General features: G+C 46.7%; 1 protein-coding gene across 1 annotated transcript in view; it reads left to right on the plus strand.

The window, feature by feature from the left end:
- LOC115134102 (transcription factor RFX4-like) overlaps positions 1-19,952 on the plus strand; it is a 41,484-nt gene that overhangs the window by 13,524 nt on the left and 8,008 nt on the right. Inside the window, exons 13-16 of the mRNA XM_029667743.2 lie at positions 1,722-1,841; positions 4,912-5,073; positions 5,383-5,548; positions 15,957-16,095. Of these exons, the coding sequence (XP_029523603.2) occupies positions 1,722-1,841; positions 4,912-5,073; positions 5,383-5,548; positions 15,957-16,095 (587 nt within the window). The remainder of the gene's footprint in view (positions 1-1,721; positions 1,842-4,911; positions 5,074-5,382; positions 5,549-15,956; positions 16,096-19,952) is intronic.

Here is a 19,952-nt window from a genome sequence, read left to right on the forward strand (position 1 = left end):
ATTAGTCTCTCAGCTCGTTCACATCTTTGTGGAAGTTACCTGTGGCGCTGATGTTTAGGCTGAGGTATGTACATTTCTTTGTGTGCTCTAGGGCAACGGTGTCTAGATAGAATTTGTATTTGTTGTCCTGGCAACTGGACCTTTTTTGGAACACCTTTATTTTTGTCTTACTGAGATTTACTGTCAGGCCCAGGTCTGACAGAATATGTGCAGAAGATCTAGGTGCTGCTGTAGGCCCTCCTTGGTTGGGGACAAAAGCACCAGATCATCAGCAAACATTAGACATTTGACTTCAGGTTCTAGTAAGGTGAGGCCGGGTGCTATAGACTGTTCTGGTGCCTTCGCCAATTAGTTGATATATGTGTTGAAGAGGGTGGGGCTTAAACTGCATCCCTGTCTCACCCCACGGCCCTGTGGAAAGAAATGTGTGAATCTTGTTATTTGTGTACATGGATTTTATCATGTTTTCCCCCAACACCAGTTCCAATTTGTATAGCAGACCCTCATGACAAATTGAGTCAAAAGCTTTTTTGATGTCAACAAAGCATGAGAAGACTACGCTTTTGTTTTGTTTTGTTTGTTTGACAATTAGGGTGTGCAGGGTGAATACGTGGTCTGTCGTGCAGTAATTTGGTAAAAAGCCAATTTGACATTTGCTCCCTACATTGTTTTCACTGAGGAAATGTACGAGTCTGCTGCATATCCCACAGTAGTTATTGGGGTCAAATTTGTCTCCACTTTTGTGTATTGGGGTTATCAGTCCTTGGTTCCAAATATTATAAGATGCCAGAGCTGAGGATGATGTTAAAGAGTTTAAGTATAGCCAATTGGAATTTGTGGTCTGTATATTTTATAATTTGATGTATCATCAACACCGCAGGACGTTTTGGGTTGGAGGGTTTGTATTTTGTACTGTAGTCATACAATGGAATTGGAGAATCCAGCGCATTCTGGTAGTCTTTAATAGCTGATTCTAAGATTTGTCATTTATCATGCATATGTTTTTGCTGTTCATTCTTTGTATAGAGCCAAAAAGATTGGAGAATTGGTTTATCCACACATCTCTGTTTTGGATAGAAAACTCTTCGTGTTGTTGTTTGTTTAGTGTGTTCCAATTTTCCCAGAAGTGATTTGATTCTATGGATTCTTCAATTACATTGAAATGATTTCTGACGTGCCGTTCCTTATTCTTCCTTAATGTATTTCTACATTGTTTTAGTGATTCACCATAATGAAGGTGTAGACTCAGGTTTTCTGGGTGTCTATGTTTTTGGTTGGATAGGTATCTAAATTTCTATCTTAGGTTTTTGCATTCTTCATCAAACCTTTTGTCATTGTTGCTAATTTTATTTTGTTGTCTGCTTGAATTTTTTTATTTGATAAGGAAGCTCAAGGGTCAAATATACTGTTTAAGCTTTCTACTGCCACGTTTACACCTTCACTATTACGGTGAACTGTTTTGTCCAGGAAGTTGTCCAAATTGGATTGAATTTGTTGTTGCCTGATTATTTTTTGGCAGGTTTCTACACTACTTTCCTTCCATCTATAGCACTTCTTAATATTGTGCAGTTCCTTTGGCTTTGATGGCTCATGATTGAGTATTGCTCTGTTCAGGTAGACTTTGCTGGGCTGACTGTGAATGCTCTGAGAGACTCTCTCTCTCTCACTCACTCTCTCTTTATCTCTCTCTCTCTCTCTTTCTTCCTTTTTCTTGTTTGTAGGCTCGTTCCACCTGATCCACCTGATGTTTGATGACTATGTGCTATACCTGTTGGAGTCCCTGCACTGCCAGGAGAGGGCAAACGAGCTCATGAGGGCCATGAAGGCAGAGGGTAGCACAGGTTAGTCCTCCACCCTGTCAACAACTACTACTGGAGCTGCTTTTAACACTGCTGCTACAGCACTGCATTACTTCTGCAAATATTAGTATTACTACAATCACAACAACAACAATTCCTACTACTACTCCTACTACTACGACTACTGCTACAACTACTAGGGTTGCAAAGGGTCGGAAAATTTCTGGTAAATTTCCGTAATTTTTCCATGGGAAGTTAAGCCCTGGAATTTGGGGAATTTTTCTTAAATCTTATAACAGTGAACCTTTTTTTGTGGGATACACATAAGGCAATTCTAGGTCTTGTGGCATATTTTGGTTAAACTATCCCCAAGTCAATGAAATTGCAAACCTCTGAATGCACAGTGCACTCTTCCATCACATGTACAACTGATTCTCAAGATCTTGCACACTAATGAGCTGCTATTGAGCACACACTACTACACTGTCTGAGCCAAAGACTACATGCTTTCTGGTAAGTTTTGATTACAATACTGGGTGGGTTGAATATATTTTATACGACATACATGATTTTTTGTTAACTAGTCAATAGTAGCCTACAGCAAAGTGTGTTTAAATAATTTCTAACTTGTTAACAATTTCTGCTAGTTAGTTTTTGCTACCATGTGGGTTTTAGCTTGCTTGAGCCTGCTAACTGAGGAGTGTTAATTCACCCGTTTCCATACATGTTTCATTTTAAAACATTTATCTTACAAATTAGTTGTTTAATCTAATTGCTTAGCTATTTATCTGTACATGGAATTGTATTTGGTTATCTTTTACTCATTTTTGTCTAATCTTTACAGGAAAATGCCACGGGTACTATTTGATGTGTGGAGACATTTCACTGCAGCTAATGTAGAAGGAAAAGCTGTGTACATTTGCAAATACTGTGCCAAATCATATGTGAAGAATGCAACAAAGATGCAGAATCATCTGGCCAAGTGCATAAAGTACTCTCAGCACGCACAACAAGCAACCTCTGCAAAGTCCTTCTACTTCTATTCGAGGTGAAAATGATGAGTCATTTATATCGATAGCAACAGCTCATGGTCCTCCTGGAATCAGATTTTTTTGACTCAATGGAGGAACCTAGTCAGAGAAATACTGATGAATGTCTTGCTCGAGCTGGTTCACCTCTGATGCTCACACCTCTGATGCTTCTTCGCCCAGCATTCACCCCTCAAACCAGACATGCGTTATCTACTCATTTGCTGGATGCCGAGTTCAACAGAGTTCAAGTGAAGGTCAAGCAAATCATAGAGAACGCAGACTGTATTGCAATCATCTCTTATGGGTGGTTGAATGTTCGTGGGCAAGGAATAATTAACTACATCATCTCCACCCCTCAACCAGTATTCTACAAGAGCACAGACACAAGGGACAACAGACACACCGGTCTCTACATTGAAGCTGCCCAGCAACACCCGTTGGGGTGGTGTTGTCATCATGTTTGACAGTCTCCTGGAGGGGAAGGAGTCTCTCTGCCGATATAGACAGCCGCATCAAGAGGATCCTCCTGGATGATGTATTTTGGGAGAGAGTGTTAAGCAGCCTGAAACTCCTGAAACCTATACCAGTAGCCATTGCACGGATTGTGGTTGACAATGCCATTCTGTCTGATGTTCAGACTTGCCTGCAGATGTAAGAGAAGAAATCCGTACTGCTCTACCCACTTCACTTCTGGTCCAAGCAGAGGAAACTGCGGTTCTGAAATGCATCAAAAAGCTTGAATACTTCTGCCTGAAGCCCATATACGCCGCAGCGTACATGTTGGACCCCAAGTATGCTGGCAAGAGCATCCTGTGCTGGTGCAGAGATCAACAAGGCCTATGGTGTTATGGCCTGGATGAGGGCAAGGTTATTGGCAGTCTGGCAAAGTACACTTCCAAGCAAGTTCTTTGGGATAGAGATGCAATATGGCAGTCGTGCCAACATATCACATCAGCCACCTGGTGGAAGGGACTTAGTGGATCTGAGGCGCTTTCCCCTGTTGCCTCCGTCATCATCCAAATCCCACCAACATCAGCCGCATCAGAGCACAACTGGTCCTTGTTTGGGAACACACACACCAAAGCACGCAACAGGCTGACCAATACAAGGGTTGAAAAATTGATGGCCATCCGGGCAAATTTTTGGCTTTTTGAGCCTGACAATGAGCCATCCTCAACAAGGTTGGAAAGTGACAGTGAAAATGAGACCTCAGAATCTGATGTTCAAGAGGTGGACATTGAGGAGGTCCAGGGACAAGACAACGAAGCCTGAGAGGAAGACAACCAAAGCTTTAGTTTCTAGACTATCATTTTACAGATGTATGTTGAAAATGTTTTTGGGAGATGCGATGGATCAATGGGGATCATTCAATATTCCCTTTCTTTTGTTGTTCAGTGAAATCATCCTATGTGAAGAGTCAACTCATTTAATTAAAGTTCAATTCGTAACTACATTTTTTTTCTATTGGAAGGATTTAATAATTTGCAATTATGTCTACTTATGATAAGGTAAAAGGTTTGTGTTCCTGTCTCCATATGGTATGGTAAATATATCCAATGCCAAAAACATCTACATTTAAATGGTATTAATATTAATTTGCATATATTCCCGTTAATTCCCATATATTAATAATTCCCACAGAAGTTTTCCACCTCTGAATATTCCCCAAAATGTGCAACCCTAACTACTGCTACTACCTCTATTACTACTACTTTATAGGACTTTGGAATAACCTTTCCTGCTACCATCAGTATTGTTGCTGCAGCAACCGCAAATGCATTTTATCAACAAGAAAATGTACAGTACCAGTGAAAGAGTTTTTCTTTATTTTTATATTTTCTACATTGTAGAATAATAGCGAAGACATCAAAACTATGAAATAACACATATGGAATCATGTAGTAACCAAAAAAGTGTTAAACAAATCAAAATATATTTTCTATTTGGGATTCTTCAAAGTAGCCATCCTTTGCCTTGATGACAGCGTTGCACCCTCTCTATTGACAATACTAGTACACTCTCGAGGACATAAGAACCTGCTGTCTCTTTAATAGCTTATGGACTTCTGACTCCTTTAATAGCTGAACAAGAGGAAGAAATGATGCTGACGGAGACCACGCCCACCTCCACATCCCCAGGGCCATTTTCCCCACCGAAGTCTGTCACCTCAGTTGGGGTCCCAGCCGCCAGCTCCCCCACCGCTGCCCAGTCCCCAGAGTACACAGGGGCCACAGCCACCACAGGTGAGAGAGACAGACAGCAACACTGGGGGACTGGGGAGGGTTGCTTGGATACAGAGCTATTACTATACTGGGGCTACAATAGAAGCAATGTCACTCGTCAGTGGTCATGTTCTGTAGGTAATGTTATGATCATGTCCAACGTAATATACATTAATTAATACATGACAGTTGAATTAAATGGTTAATTAGAATGGGCCTATCCTGCCTGTGCTCATGCATTGGGTTGGTTTCTAAGGGTCACGGCATGGTAAATTCCTCTGTGCCAATCCATTTGTCTCTGTCTGTGTATGTGTTACGTGTGTGTGCCAGGCGCTGTTCAGTCATATACCTGGTCCCTTACGTACACAGTGACAACGTCAGGCGGCACTCCTCCCGAGGGCGGACAGCAGCAGCCCTGCATGCGCAGCGGTGCACCCGTGCCCCCTCCCTCCTCCACCCATCGACTACCAGTCTACGCCCACAGGGACGAGCACGGGTGAGCTCTCATAGAGACGTTATGAGCTTAGATAGAGGGGTTATGAGCTGTCATGGGGCTATGAGCTCTCATAGAGGATTTATGAGCTCTCATAGAGGACTTATCAGCTCTCATAGATGACTTATGAGCTGTCATAGGGTGGTTATGAGCTCTCATAGTGGGATTATGAGCTTTCACAGGGGAATTATGAGCTCTCACAAGGGAATGCTGAGCTCTCATAGAGGGGTTATAAACTCTCATTGAGATTTTCCGATCCTTCAGAAAGTATTCAAACCCCTTGACTTTTTCCAAATTTTGTTGTGTTACAACCTGAATTTAAAATGGAACAAAGTGAGATGTTGTTTCACTGGCCTACACACAATATGTTTGTAGAAATGTTTGCAAATTAATAAAAAAATGAAAAGCTGAAATGTCTTGAGGCAATAAGTTTTCAATCCCTTTTTTTATGGCAAGCCTAAAGTTCAGGATTCACTCAGTGAGTTTAACATGATTTTTGAATGACTGCACAAACAATTATCTGTTAGATCCCTCAGTCGAGCAGTGAATTTCAAACACAGATCCAACGAATGTTGACCACGAATGTTTTCCAATGCCTCGCAAAGAAGGACACCTATAGGTATATGGGAAAATATTTTTGAAAAAGCAGACATTGAATATCCCTTTGAGCATGGTGAAGTTATTAATTCCAAATCAAATCAAACTTTATTTGTCACATGCGACGAATACAACAGGTGTAGACCTTACCGTGAAATGCTTACTTACAAGCACTTAACCAACAATGCAGTTCAAGAATTCGATTTACCAAATAAACTAAAGTAAAAAAGAATAAAAAGTAACATAATAAAATAACAATAACGAGGTTATATACAGGGGTTACCGGTACCGAGTCAATGTGCGGGGGTACAGGTTAGTCGAGGTAATTTGTACAGTACTTGTAGGTAGGGGTAAAGTGACTATGCGTAGATAATAAACAGCTAGTAGCAGCAGTGTAAAAACAAATTGGGGAGCGGTGTCAATGTAAATAGTCTGGGTGGACATTTAATTAATTGTTCAGCAGTCCTATGGCTTGGGGATATAAGCTGTTAAGGAGCCTTTTGGTCTTAGACTTGGTGCTCTGGTACCGCTTGCCGTGCGGTAGCAGAGAGAACAGTCTATGACTCGGGGACTGGAGTCTTTTACCATTTTTGGGCTTTCCTCTGACACTAGTATATACAGTTGAAGTCGGAAGTTTACATACACCTTAGCCAAATACATTTAAACTCAGTTTTTCACCATTCCTGATATTTAATCCTAGTAAAAATGCCCTGTTTTAGGTAAGTTAGGATCACCACTTTATTTTAAGAATGTGAAATGTCAGAATAATAGTAGAGAACAATTTATTTCAGCATTTATTTCTTTCACCACATTCCCAGTGGGTCAAAAGTTTACATACTCAATTAGTATTTGGTAGCATTGCCTTTAAATTGTTTAACTTGTGTCAAATGTTTTGGGTAGCCTTCCACAAGCTTCCCATAATAAGTTGGGTGAATTGTGTCCTATTCCTCCTGACAGAGCTGGTGTAACTGAATCAGGTTTGTAGGCCTCCTTGCTCGCACACGCTTTTTCAGTTCTGCCCACAAATGTTCTATAGGATTGAGGTCAGGGCTTTGTGATGGCCACTCCATTACCTTGACTTTGTTGTCCTTAAGCCATTTTGCCACAACTTTGGAAGTGTGCTTGGGGTCATTGTCCATTTGGAAGACCCATTTGCCACCAAGCTTTAACTTCCTGACTGATGTCTTGAGATGTTGCTTCAATATATCCACATCATTTTCCATCCTCATGATGCCATCTATTTTGTGAAGTGCACCAGTCCCTCCTGCAGCAAAGCACCCCCACAACATGATGCTCCCACCCCTGTGCTTCACAGTTGGGATGGTGTTCTTCAGCTTGCAAGCCTCCCCCTTTTTCCTCCAAACATAACAATGGTCATTATGGCCAAACAGTTCTATTTTTGTTTCATCAGACCAGAGGACATTTCTCAAAAAACTACAATCTTTGTCCCCATGTGCAGTTACAAACCGTAGTCTGGCTTTTTAATGGCGGTTTTGGAGCAGTGTCTTCTTGCTTGCTGAGCGGCCTTTCAGGTTATGTCGATATAGGACTTGTTTTACTGTGGATATAGATACGTTTGTACCTGTTTCCTCCAGCATCTTCACAAGGTCCTTTGCCGTTGTTCTGGGATTGATTTGCACTTTTCGCACCAAAGTACGTTCATCTCTAGGAGACAGAATGTGTCTCCTTCCTGAGCGGTATGACGGCTGCGTGGTCCCATGGTGTTTATACTTGCGTACTTGTCTCGACCGTCGAATGAAGTAGACCAAAGCGCAGCATCGTGAGCGTACATATTCCTTTTTATTAGGATGATCCCGACAAAAACAATAAACAATACAAAAACAACCGTGAAGTTTAAGGGCTATGTACCACAAACAAAGTTAACTTCCCACACTGAAAGGAGGGAAAAGGGCTACCTAAGTATGGTTCCCAATCAGAGACAACGATAGAAAGCTGTCCTTGATTGAGAACCATACCCGGCCAAAACATAGAAATACAAAAACATAGAATGCCCACCCCAAATCACACCCTGACCAAACCAAATCGAGACATAAAAAGGCTTCCCCACCCCAAAGGGGCGGACTCCGGCCACAAAACCTGAACCTATAGGGGAGGGTCTGAGTGGGCATCTAACCGCGGTGGCGGCTCAGGTGCGGGACGCAGACCCCGCTCCACCACTGGCTCACCTCTGGTGCGGGGACCCTCATTGCGTGCCCCGGACTGGGGACCCTCGTTGCGGGCCCCGGACTGGGCACCCTCGTTGTGGGCCCCGGACTGGGGACCATCCCTGGGGGCTCCGGACTTGGGACCGTCGCTGGAGGCTCCGGACTGGAGACCGTCGCTGGAGGCTCCGGACTGGAGACTGTCGCTGGAGGCTACGGACTGGGGACCGTCGCTAGAGGCTCCGGACTGGAGGTCGTCGCCGGAGGGCTCTTGAATGGAGGCCGTCGTGGGAGGCTTCGTGCCATTACTCCTCACTGGAGGCTTCATGCCATGGATCATCACCGGAGGCTTCGTACCATGGATCATCACTGGAGACTTCGTGCCATGGATCACAACTGGAGTGGAAAGACACACAGGAGGCCTGGCTCTGGGAGCAGGCACATGACTCTACAGGCTGTAGAGACATACAGGAGGCTTTATCCTTGGCAGAGGCACCAGATACACTGGGCTGTGGAGGCTCACTGGAGGTCTCGAGCTTAGAGCCTGCACAACCCATCCTTGCTGGGTGGTTATCTCTGCCCTGCAAATGCGGGGCGCTGGCACAGGACGCACTGGGCTGTGCAGACGTACCGGAGACACAGTGCGCAGAGCCGGCGCAGGATATCCTGGGCCGAAGAGACGCACTGGAGACCAGGCGTGCTGAGCCGGCACCATCCGTCCTGGCTGGATGCTCACCCTAGCCCGACAGATGCGGGGAGCTGGGATGTAGCGCACCGGGCTGTGAACGTGCACTGGAGACACCGTGCGCTCCACCTCATAACACGGTGCCTGACCAGTATGGCGCTCGCCACGGTAAGCACGGGGAGTTGGCTCAGGTCTGAATCCTGACTCTGCCACATTCCCTGTGTCCCTCCGCCATTTTTTTACATTTACATTTAAGTCATTTAGCAGACGCTCTTATCCAGAGCGACTTACAAATTGGTGCTTTCACCTTATGACATCCAGTGGAACAGCCACTTTACAATAGTGCATCTAGGTCTTTTAAGGGGGGGGGGAGGTGAGAAGGATTACTTTATCCTATCCTAGGTATTCCTTAAAGAGGTGGGGTTTCAGGTGTCTCCGGAAGGTGGTGATTTTTGGAGTGGCCTCCCGGTCTTAAGTGCCAGCCGTGACCCTGTGTAATCCTGGGCCCTCTTTCTGGCTGCCTCCGCCTTCCTCGCTGCTTCTACCTGCTCCCATGGAAAGTGCTCCCAAGGATGAACCAGACTTGTGGAGGTTTACAATTTGTTTTCTGAGGTCTTGGCTGATTTCTTTTGATTTTCCCATGATGTCAAGCAAAGAGGCACTGAGTTTGAAGGTAGGCCTTGAAAAACATCCACAGGTACGTCTCCAATTGACTCAAATGATGTCAATTGGCCTATCAGAAGCTTCTCAATCCATGACATCATTTTCTGGAATTTTCCAAGCTATTTAAAGGCACAGACAACTTAGTGTATGTAAACTACTAACCTACTGGAATTATGATACAGTGAATTATAAGTGAAATAATCTGTCTGTAAACAATTGTTGGAAAAATTACTTATGTCATGCACAAGGTAGATGTCCTAACCGACTTGCCAAAACTATAGTTTGTTAACAAGAAATTTGTGAAGTGGTTGAAAAATGAGTTTTAATGACTCCAACATAAGTGTATGTAAACTTCCAACTTCAACTGTAGGTCCTGGATGGCAGGAAGCTTGGCCCCAATTATGTACTGTGCCGTACGCACCACACTGCCAGGTCTCTGACCTCCTCCCTATTGGCTATCTCATCGTTGTCAGTAATCAGGCCTACCGCTGTTGTGTCGTCAGCAAACTTAATGATGGCGCTGGAGTCGTGGGAGAACAGGGAGAATAGGAGGGGACTAAGCACGCACCCTTGTGGGGCCCCAGTGTTGAGGAATAGCGTGGCAGACGTTTTGTTGCCTACTCTTACCACCTGGGGGCTGCCCGCCAGGATCCAGTTGCAGAGGGAGGTGTTTAATCCCAGGGTCCTTAGCTTAGTGATGAGCTTTGCTGGCTCTATGGTTTTGAGCGCTGAGCTGTAGTCAATGAACAGCATTCTCACATAGGTGTTCCTTTTGTCCATGTGGGAAACGGCAGTGTGGAGTGCGATTGAGATTGCGCCATTTGTGGATCTGTTGGGGCGGATTACTTATTGGAGTGGGTATAGTGTATCCGGGATGATGCTGTTGATGTGAGTCATGACCAGCCTTTCAAAGCACTTCATGGCTACTGACGTGGGTTCTATGAGGTAGTAATCATTTAGGCAGGTTACCTTCCTTGGTCATAGGGACTATGGTGGTCTGCTTGAAACATGTAGGTATTAGTGAAGACACTTGCCAGTTGGTCCACGAATGCTTTTAGTACACGTCTTGGTAATCCTTCTGGCCCCGTGGCTTTGTGAATGTTGACCTGTGTAAAGGTTTTGCACACATCTACTACCGAGAGCATTATCACACAGTCGTCTGGATCAGCTGGTGCTCTCCTGCATGCTCCAGTGTTGCTTGCCTCTAAGCGAGCATAGAAAGTGTTTAGCTCGTCAGGTAGGCTCGCGTCACTTGGCAGCTCGCGGCTGGATTTCCCTTTGTAGTCCGTAATCGTTTTCAAGCCCTGCCACATCCGACGAGTGTCAGAGCTGATGTAGTAGGATTCAAGTTAATCCTGTATTGACACTTTGCCTGTTTTATGGTTGTTTGAGGGCGTAGCGGGATTTCTTATAAACGTCCCGATTAGTGTCCCGCCCCTTGAAAGCGGTAGCTCTAGCCTTTAGCTCGATGCTGAATTTTCCTGTAATACATTGCTTCTGGTTGGGATATGTACGTACGGTCACTGTGGGGACGACGTCGTCGATGCACTTATTGATGAAGCCGATGACTGATGTGGTATATTCCTCAATGCCATTGGATGAATCCCGGAACATATTCCAGTCTGTGCTAGCAAAGCAGTCCTGTAGCGTAGCATCCACGTCATCTGACCACTTCCGTTTTGAGCAAGTCACTGGTACTTACTGCTTTAGTTTTTGCTTGTAAACAGGAATCAGTAGGATGGAATTATGGCCAGATTTGCCAAATGGAGGGCGAGGGGGAGCTTTGAATGCGTCTCTGTGTGTGTAGTAGAGCTTTTTTCCCTCTGGTTGCACATGTGACATGCTGGTAGAAATGAGGTAAAACAGATTTAAGTTTGCCTGCATTAAAGTCCCTGTCCACTAGGAGCGCCGCTTCTGGATGAGCATTTTCTTGTTTGCTGAACTGACAAGGTAAACATCTGTAAACATCTCAGTATTACTTCCGGGTTGGAGCGAGCGGTCGCATCTGCACTCGGTCCGCAGGTAGTATTACATTTCATTACATTTCATTATAGTACAACGGTTTGATTTGTCTAATCTTAGCAATTTCTTCTTAGCTAGCTACATAGCCGTCTTTGTATCATAGATAATTGCGTAATTATCGTATTTCGTCGTCCTAACGCAGTCTACACTGCCCTGCAGCTAGCCAGCTAGCTAACGTCCACCGTTAGCTAGTCCACCGTCTACCGATTAGCAACGGTTTGATTTGTCTAATCTTAGCAATTTCTTCTTAGCTAGCTACATAGCCGTCTTTGTATCATAGATAATTGCGTAATTATCGTATTTCGTCGTCCTAACGCAGTCTACACTGCCCTGCAGCTAGCCAGCTAGCTAACGTCCACCGTTAGCTAGTCCACCGTCTACCGATTAGCAGCACAACTATTACACTCAACTGAACGACTTGATTAGTGTAGTGTTAGCTAGCTACATAGTTGTCTTTGCTGTCTTCGTATCCAAGATAATTGTGTAGTTTAGAGTGTGTAGTTTTAGAGTGATTATCTTAATTTACCGAGGTTAGCTAGCCAGCTATTTGTCGTCCTTAACGTAGGAGACACTGCTAGCTAGCCAACAGCTAGCCAACGTCTACCGAACAGAACTTCCGCACTCAACAATCCGGTCGCATTTCGCTTCGCTCCACAGGTAGTATCACATTTTTCATTTCATTTCATTACAGTAGAACGGCTTGATTTGTTTGATCGTAGCTAGCTACATAGCTAGCTACATAGCCGTCTTTGTATCAAAGATAATTGTGTAGTCTTGAGCGATTTCCTAGGTTAGCTAGCCAGCTATTGTCGTTCTTTTAACGCAACGTAAAGTAATCAACACTGCTAGCTAGCCAGCTAGCCCCGAATAGCAGCACAGTAGCACAGTAGAAACTATTACACTCAACGGAACGACTTGATTAGTGTAGTGTCAACAACGCAGACACTGCCAGCTAGCCTACATAGTCAACAACGCAGCCTCTGCCAGCTAGCCTACTTCAGCAGTACTGTATCATTTTTAATCATTTTAGTCAATAAGATTCTTGCTACGTAAGCTTAACTTTCTGAACACTCGAGACGTGTAGTCCACTTGTCATTCCAATCTCCTTTGCATTAGCGTAGCCTCTTGTGTAGCCTGTCAACTATGTGTCTGTCTATCCCTGTTTTCTCCTCTCTGCACAGACCATACAAACGCTCCACACCGCGTGGCCGCGGCCACCCTAATCTGGTGGTCCCAGCGCGCACGACCCACGTGGAGTTCCAACCCTCCTCTCCTCCCTTTCTGCATCCTTTGACTCTCTATGTCCCCTATCCTCCAGGCCGGCTCGGTCCTCCCCTCCCGCTCCGTGGCTCGACGACTCATTGCGAGCTCACAGAACAGGGCTCCGGGCAGCCGAGCGGAAATGGAGGAAAACTCGCCTCCCTGCGGACCTGACATCCTTTCACTCCCTCCTCTCTACATTTTCCTCTTCTCTCTCTGCTGCTAAAGCCACTTTCTACCACTCTAAATTCCAAGCATCTGCCTCTAACCCTAGGAAGCTCTTTGCAACCTTCTCCTCCCTCCTGAATCCTCCTCCCCCTCCCTCTCTGCAGATGACTTCGTCAACCATTTTGAAAAGAAGGTCGACGACATCCGATCCTCGTTTGCTAAGTCAAACGACACCGCTGGTTCTGCTCACACTGCCCTACCCTGTGCTCTGACCTCTTTCTCCCCTCTCTCTCCAGATGAAATCTCGCGTCTTGTGACGGCCGGCCGGCCGCCCAACAACCTGCCCGCTTGACCCTATCCCCTCCTCTCTTCTCCAGACCATTTCCGGAGACCTTCTCCCTTACCTCACCTCGCTCATCAACTCATCCCTGACCGCTGGCTACGTCCCTTCCGTCTTCAAGAGAGCGAGAGTTGCACCCCTTCTGAAAAAACCTACACTCGATCCCTCCGATGTCAACAACTACAGACCAGTATCCCTTCTTTCTTTTCTCTCCAAAACTCTTGAACGTGCCGTCCTTGGCCAGCTCTCCCGCTATCTCTCTCAGAATGACCTTCTTGATCCAAATCAGTCAGGTTTCAAGACTAGTCATTCAACTGAGACTGCTCTTCTCTGTATCACGGAGGCGCTCCGCACTGCTAAAGCTAACTCTCTCCCTCTGCTCTCATCCTTCTAGACCTATCGGCTGCCTTCGATACTGTGAACCATCAGATCCTCCTCTCCACCCTCTCCGAGTTGGGCATCTCCGGCGCGGCCCACGCTTGGATTGCGTCCTACCTGACAGGTCGCTCCTACCAGGTGGCGTGGCGAGAATCCGTCTCCACACCACGTGCTCTCACCACTGGTGTCCCCAGGGCTCTGTTCTAGGCCCTCTCCTATTCTCGCTATACACCAAGTCACTTGGCTCTGTCATAACCTCACATGGTCTCTCCTATCATTGCTATGCAGACGACACACAATTAATCTTCTCCTTTACCCCTTCTGATGACCAGGTGGCGAATCGCATCTCTGCATGTCTGGCAGACATATCAGTGTGGATGACGGATCACCACCTCAAGCTGAACCTCGGCAAGACGGAGCTGCTCTTCCTCCCGGGGAAGGACTGCCCGTTCCATGATCTCGCCATCACGGTTGACAACTCCATTGTGTCCTCCTCCCAGAGCGCTAAGAACCTTGGCGTGATCCTGGACAACACCCTGTCGTTCTCAACTAACATCAAGGCGGTGGCCCGTTCCTGTAGGTTCATGCTCTACAACATCCGCAGAGTACGACCCTGCCTCACACAGGAAGCGGCGCAGGTCCTAATCCAGGCACTTGTCATCTCCCGTCTGGATTACTGCAACTCGCTGTTGGCTGGGCTCCCTGCCTGTGCCATTAAACCCCTACAACTCATCCAGAACGCCGCAGCCCGTCTGGTGTTCAACCTTCCCAAGTTCTCTCACGTCACCCCGCTCCTCCGCTCTCTCCACTGGCTTCCAGTTGAAGCTCGCATCCGCTACAAGACCATGGTGCTTGCCTACGGAGCTGTGAGGGGAACGGCACCTCAGTACCTCCAGGCTCTGATCAGGCCCTACACCCAAACAAGGGCACTGCGTTCATCCACCTCTGGCCTGCTCGCCTCCCTACCACTGAGGAAGTACAGTTCCCGCTCAGCCCAGTCAAAACTGTTCGCTGCTCTGGCCCCCCAATGGTGGAACAAACTCCCTCACGACGCCAGGACAGCGGAGTCAATCACCACTTTCCGGAGACACCTGAAACCCCACCTCTTTAAGGAATACCTAGGATAGGATAAAGTAATCCCTCTCACCCCCCCCTTAAAAGATTTAGATGCACTACTGTTCCACTGGATGTCATAAGGTGAATGCACCAATTTGTAAGTCGCTCTGGATAAGAGCGTCTGCTAAATGACTTAAATGTAATCTGTTGTTCTTCTCCTGAACAAGGCAATTAACCCACTGTTCCTAGGCTGTCATTATAAATAAGAATGTGTTCTTAACTGACTTGCCTAGTTAAATAAAGGTTAAATTAAAAAAATAACAAAAATAATGGCCTTATACAGCTCGTTGAGTACGGTCTTAGTGCCAGCATCGGTTTGTGGTGGTAAATAGATGGCTATGAATAATATACGTACACTGAAGTTGCTTACCAAGACGACATTGAATGTTCCTGAGTAGTCTAGTTACAGTTTTGACTTAAATTGGTTTGAAAATCTATGGCAACAACCATATTGACAGAGTCTGAAGATTAAAACAATTATAATAATATGTTTTTATGTTACAATCTAGGTGTGTAAAGCTATAAGAGATTTACCCATACAGGTTCACAGTTGTATTTGCTGCCAAAGGTGATTCTAACATATATTGACTCGGTGTGAATATTTATGTTAATTAAAAAATGTTGTACTTTTTTGTAACATTCCTACAAACATGTTTTTTAAAATACTTTGTCATTATGGGGTATTTTGTGTAGATTGTAGAGGAAAAAATATGTTTAATCAATTTTGAATTCAGGCTGTAACACTGTGGAATAAGTCAAGGGGTATGAATACTTTCTGAAGGCACTCTATCTGATTTCTTACTCAAAAAAAGACAGAAGACATTTAAAGTACTACATTAAAATTGTTGTCATTTGGTAGACGCTCTTATCCAGAGTGATTTACAGTAGTGAGTGCATGCATTTTTAAACTGGTCCCCCGTAGGATTGGAACTCACAACTCTGGCATTGCAAGCATCATGCTCTACCAACTGAGCCACACTGAACCAATGATGTTGACCTGTTTTTGTGTACTCTCTCCAGGTTTACTGGGAGCTATAACTACGGGAGCTACTCTAACCAGCACCCCCACTCCATCCAGAGCCAGTACCCCAGTCTGGCCCACGAACCAGGCATCCCTGCCCCCCTCCACTATCCCGCCTACCACCGCACCTCTGCACAGGTCAGTCCCAACTTGGACTCATTTACATTTACATTTAAGTCATTTAGCAGACGCTCTTATCCAGAGCGACTTACAAATTGGTGCATTCACCTTATGACATCCAGTGGAGCAGCCACTTTACAATAGTGCATCTAAATCTTTTAAGGGGGGTGAGAAGGATTACTTTATCCTATCCTAGGTATTCCTTAAAGAGGTGGGGTTTCAGGTGTCTCCGGAAGGTGGTGATTGACTCCGCTGTCCTGGCGTCGTGAGGGAGTTTGTTCCACCATTGGGGGGCCAGAGCAGCGAACAGTTTTGACTGGGCTGAGCGGGAACTGTACTTCCTCAGTGGTAGGGAGGCGAGCAGGCCAGAGGTGGATGAACGCAGTGCCCTTGTTTGGGTGTAGGGCCTGATCAGAGCCTGGAGGTACTGAGGTGCCGTTCCCCTCACAGCTCCGTAGGCAAGCACCATGGTCTTGTAGCGGATGCGAGCTTCAACTGGAAGCCAGTGGAGAGAGCGGAGGAGCGGGGTGACGTGAGGGAACTTGGGAAGGTTGAACACCAGACGGGCTGCGGCGTTCTGGATGAGTTGTAGGGGTTTAATGGCACAGGCAGGGAGCCCAGCCAACAGCGAGTTGCAGTAATCCAGACGGGAGATGACAAGTGCCTGGATTAGGACCTGCGCCGCTTCCTGTGTGAGGCAGGGTCGTACTCTGCGGATGTTGTAGAGCATGAACCTACAGGAACGGGCCACCGCCTTGATGTTAGTTGAGAACGACAGGGTGTTGTCCAGGATCACGCCAAGGTTCTTAGCGCTCTGGGAGGAGGACACAGTGGAGTTGTCAACCGTGATGGCGAGATCATGGAACGGGCAGTCCTTCCCGGGAGGAAGAGCAGCTCCGTCTTGCCGAGGTTCAGCTTGAGGTGGTGATCCGTCATCCACACTGATATGTCTGCCAGACATGCAGAGATGCGATTCGCCACCTGGTCATCAGAAGGGGGAAAGGAGAAGATTAATTGTGTGTCGTCTGCATAGCAATGATAGGAGAGACCATGTGAGGTTATGACAGAGCCAAGTGACTTGGTGTATAGCGAGAATAGGAGAGGGCCTAGAACAGAGCCCTGGGGACACCAGTGGTGAGAGCACGTGGTGAGGAGATGGATTCTCGCCACGCCACCTGGTAGGAGCGACCTGTCAGGTAGGACGCAATCAGCGTGGGCCGCGCCGAGATGCCCAACTCGGAGAGGGTGGAGAGGAGGATCTGATGGTTCACAGTATCGAAGGCAGCCAATAGGTCTAGAAGGATGAGAGCAGAGGAGAGAGAGTTAGCTTTAGCAGTGCGAAGCGCCTCCGTGATACAGAGAAGAGCAGTCTCAGTTGAATGACTAGTCTTGAAACCTGACTGATTTGGATCAAGGTCATTCTGAGAGAGATAGCGGGAGAGCTGGCCAAGGACGGCACGTTCAAGAGTTTTGGAGAGAAAAGAAAGAAGGGATACTGGTCTGTAGTTGTTGACATCGGAGGGATCGAGTGTAGGTTTTTTCAGAAGGGGTGCAACTCTCGCTCTCTTGAAGACGGAAGGGACGTAGCCAGCGGTCAGGGATGAGTTGATGAGCGAGGTGAGGTAAGGGAGAAGGTCTCCGGAAATGGTCTGGAGAAGAGAGGAGGGGATAGGGTCAAGCGGGCAGGTTGTTGGGCGGCCGGCCGTCACAAGACGCGAGATTTCGTCTGGAGAGAGAGGGGAGAAAGAGGTCAGAGCACAGGGTAGGGCAGTGTGAGCAGAACCAGCGGTGTCGTTTGACTTAGCAAACGAGGATCGGATGTCGTCGACCTTCTTTTCAAAATGGTTGACGAAGTCATCTGCAGAGAGGGAGGAGGGGGGAGGATTCAGGAGGGAGGAGAAGGTGGCAAAGAGCTTCCTAGGGTTAGAGGCAGATGCTTGGAATTTAGAGTGGTAGAAAGTGGCTTTAGCAGCAGCGACAGAAGAGGAAAATGTAGAGAGGAGGGAGTGAAAGGATGCCAGGTCCGCAGGGAGGCGAGTTTTCCTCCATTTCCGCTCGGCTGCCCGAGCCCTGTTCTGTGAGCTCGCAATGAGTCGTCGAGCCACGGAGCGGGAGGGAGGACCGAGCCGGCCTGGAGGATAGGGGACATAGAGAGTCAAAGGATGCAGAAAGGGAGGAGAGGAGGGTTGAGGAGGCAGAATCAGGAGATAGGTTGGAGAAGGTTTGAGCAGAGGGAAGAGATGATAGGATGGAAGAGGAGAGAGTAGCGGGGAGAGAGGCGAAGGTTGGGACGGCGCGATACCATCCGAGTAGGGGCAGTGTGGGAAGTGTTGGATGAGAGCGAGAGGGAAAAGGATACAAGGTAGTGGTCGGAGACTTGGAGGAGTTGCAATGAGGTTAGTGGAAGAACAGCATCTAGTAAAGATGAGGTCGAGCGTATTGCCTGCCTTGTGAGTAGGGGGAAGGTGAGAGGGAGAGGTCAAAAGAGGAGAGGAGTGGAAAGAAGGAGGCAGAGAGGAATGAGTCAAAGGTAGACGTGGGGAGGTTAAAGTCGCCCAGAACTGTGAGAGGTGAGCCGTCCTCAGGAAAGGAGCTTATCAAGGCATCAAGCTCATTGATGAACTCTCCGAGGAACCTGGAGGGCGATAAATGATAAGGATGTTAAGCTTGAAAGGGCTGGTAACTGTGACAGCATGGAATTCAAAGGAGGCGATAGACAGATGGGTAAGGGAGAGAAAGAGAATGACCACTTGGGAGAGATGAGGATCCCGGTGCCACCACCCCGCTGACCAGAAGCTCTCGGGGTGTGCGAGAACACGTGGGCGGACGAAGAGAGAGCAGTAGGAGTAGCAGTGTTATCTGTGGTGATCCATGTTTCCGTCAGTGCCAAGAAGTCGAGGGACTGGAGGGAGGCATAGGCTGAGATGAACTCTGCCTTGTTGGCCACAGATCGGCAGTTCCAGAGGCTACCGGAGACCTGGAACTCCACATGGGTCGTGCGCGCTGGGACCACCAGATTAGGGTGGCCGCGGCCACGCGGTGTGGAGCGTTTGTATGGTCTGTGCAGAGAGGAGAGAACAGGGATAGACAGACACATAGTTGACAGGCTACAGAAGAGGCTACGCTAATGCAAAGGAGATTGGAATGACAAGTGGACTACACGTCTCGAATGTTCAGAAAGTTGAGCTTACGTAGCAAGAATCTTATTGACTAAAATGATTAAAAATGATACAGTACTGCTGAAGTAGGCTAGCTGGCAGTGGCTGCGTTGTTGACTTTGTAGGCTAGCTGGCAGTGGCTGCGTTGTTGATTCGGGGGCTAGCTGGCTAGCTAGCAGTGCTGATTACGTTACGTTGCGTTAAAAGAACGACAATAGCTGGCTAGGTAACCTAGAAAATCACTCTAGACTACACAATTATCTTTGATACAGAGACGGCTATGTAGCTAGCTAAGTAGCTAGCTACGATCAAACAAATCAAACCGTTGTACTGTAATGAAATGAAATGAAAATGTGATACTACCTGTGGAGCGAGGCGGAATGCGACCGGGTTGTTAAGTTCTATTCGGTAGACGTTGGCTAGCTGTTGGCTAGCTAGCAGTGTCTCCTACGTTAAGGACAACAAATAGCTGGCTAGCTAACCTCGGTAAATTAAGATAATCACTCTAAAACTACACACTCTAAACTACACAATTATCTTGGATACGAAGACAGCAAAGACAACTATGTAGCTAGCTAACACTACACTAATCAAGTCGTTCAGTTGAGGGTAATAGTTACTACAGTGCTGCTATACGGTAGACGGTGGACGTTAGCTAGCTGGCTAGCTGCTGGGCAGATAGCAGTGTAGGCTACGTTAGGACGACGAAATACGATA

The sequence above is a fragment of the Oncorhynchus nerka genome, linkage group LG9a (genome assembly GCF_034236695.1).
Source record: "Oncorhynchus nerka isolate Pitt River linkage group LG9a, Oner_Uvic_2.0, whole genome shotgun sequence".
Taxonomy (NCBI): Eukaryota; Metazoa; Chordata; class Actinopteri; order Salmoniformes; family Salmonidae; genus Oncorhynchus; species Oncorhynchus nerka.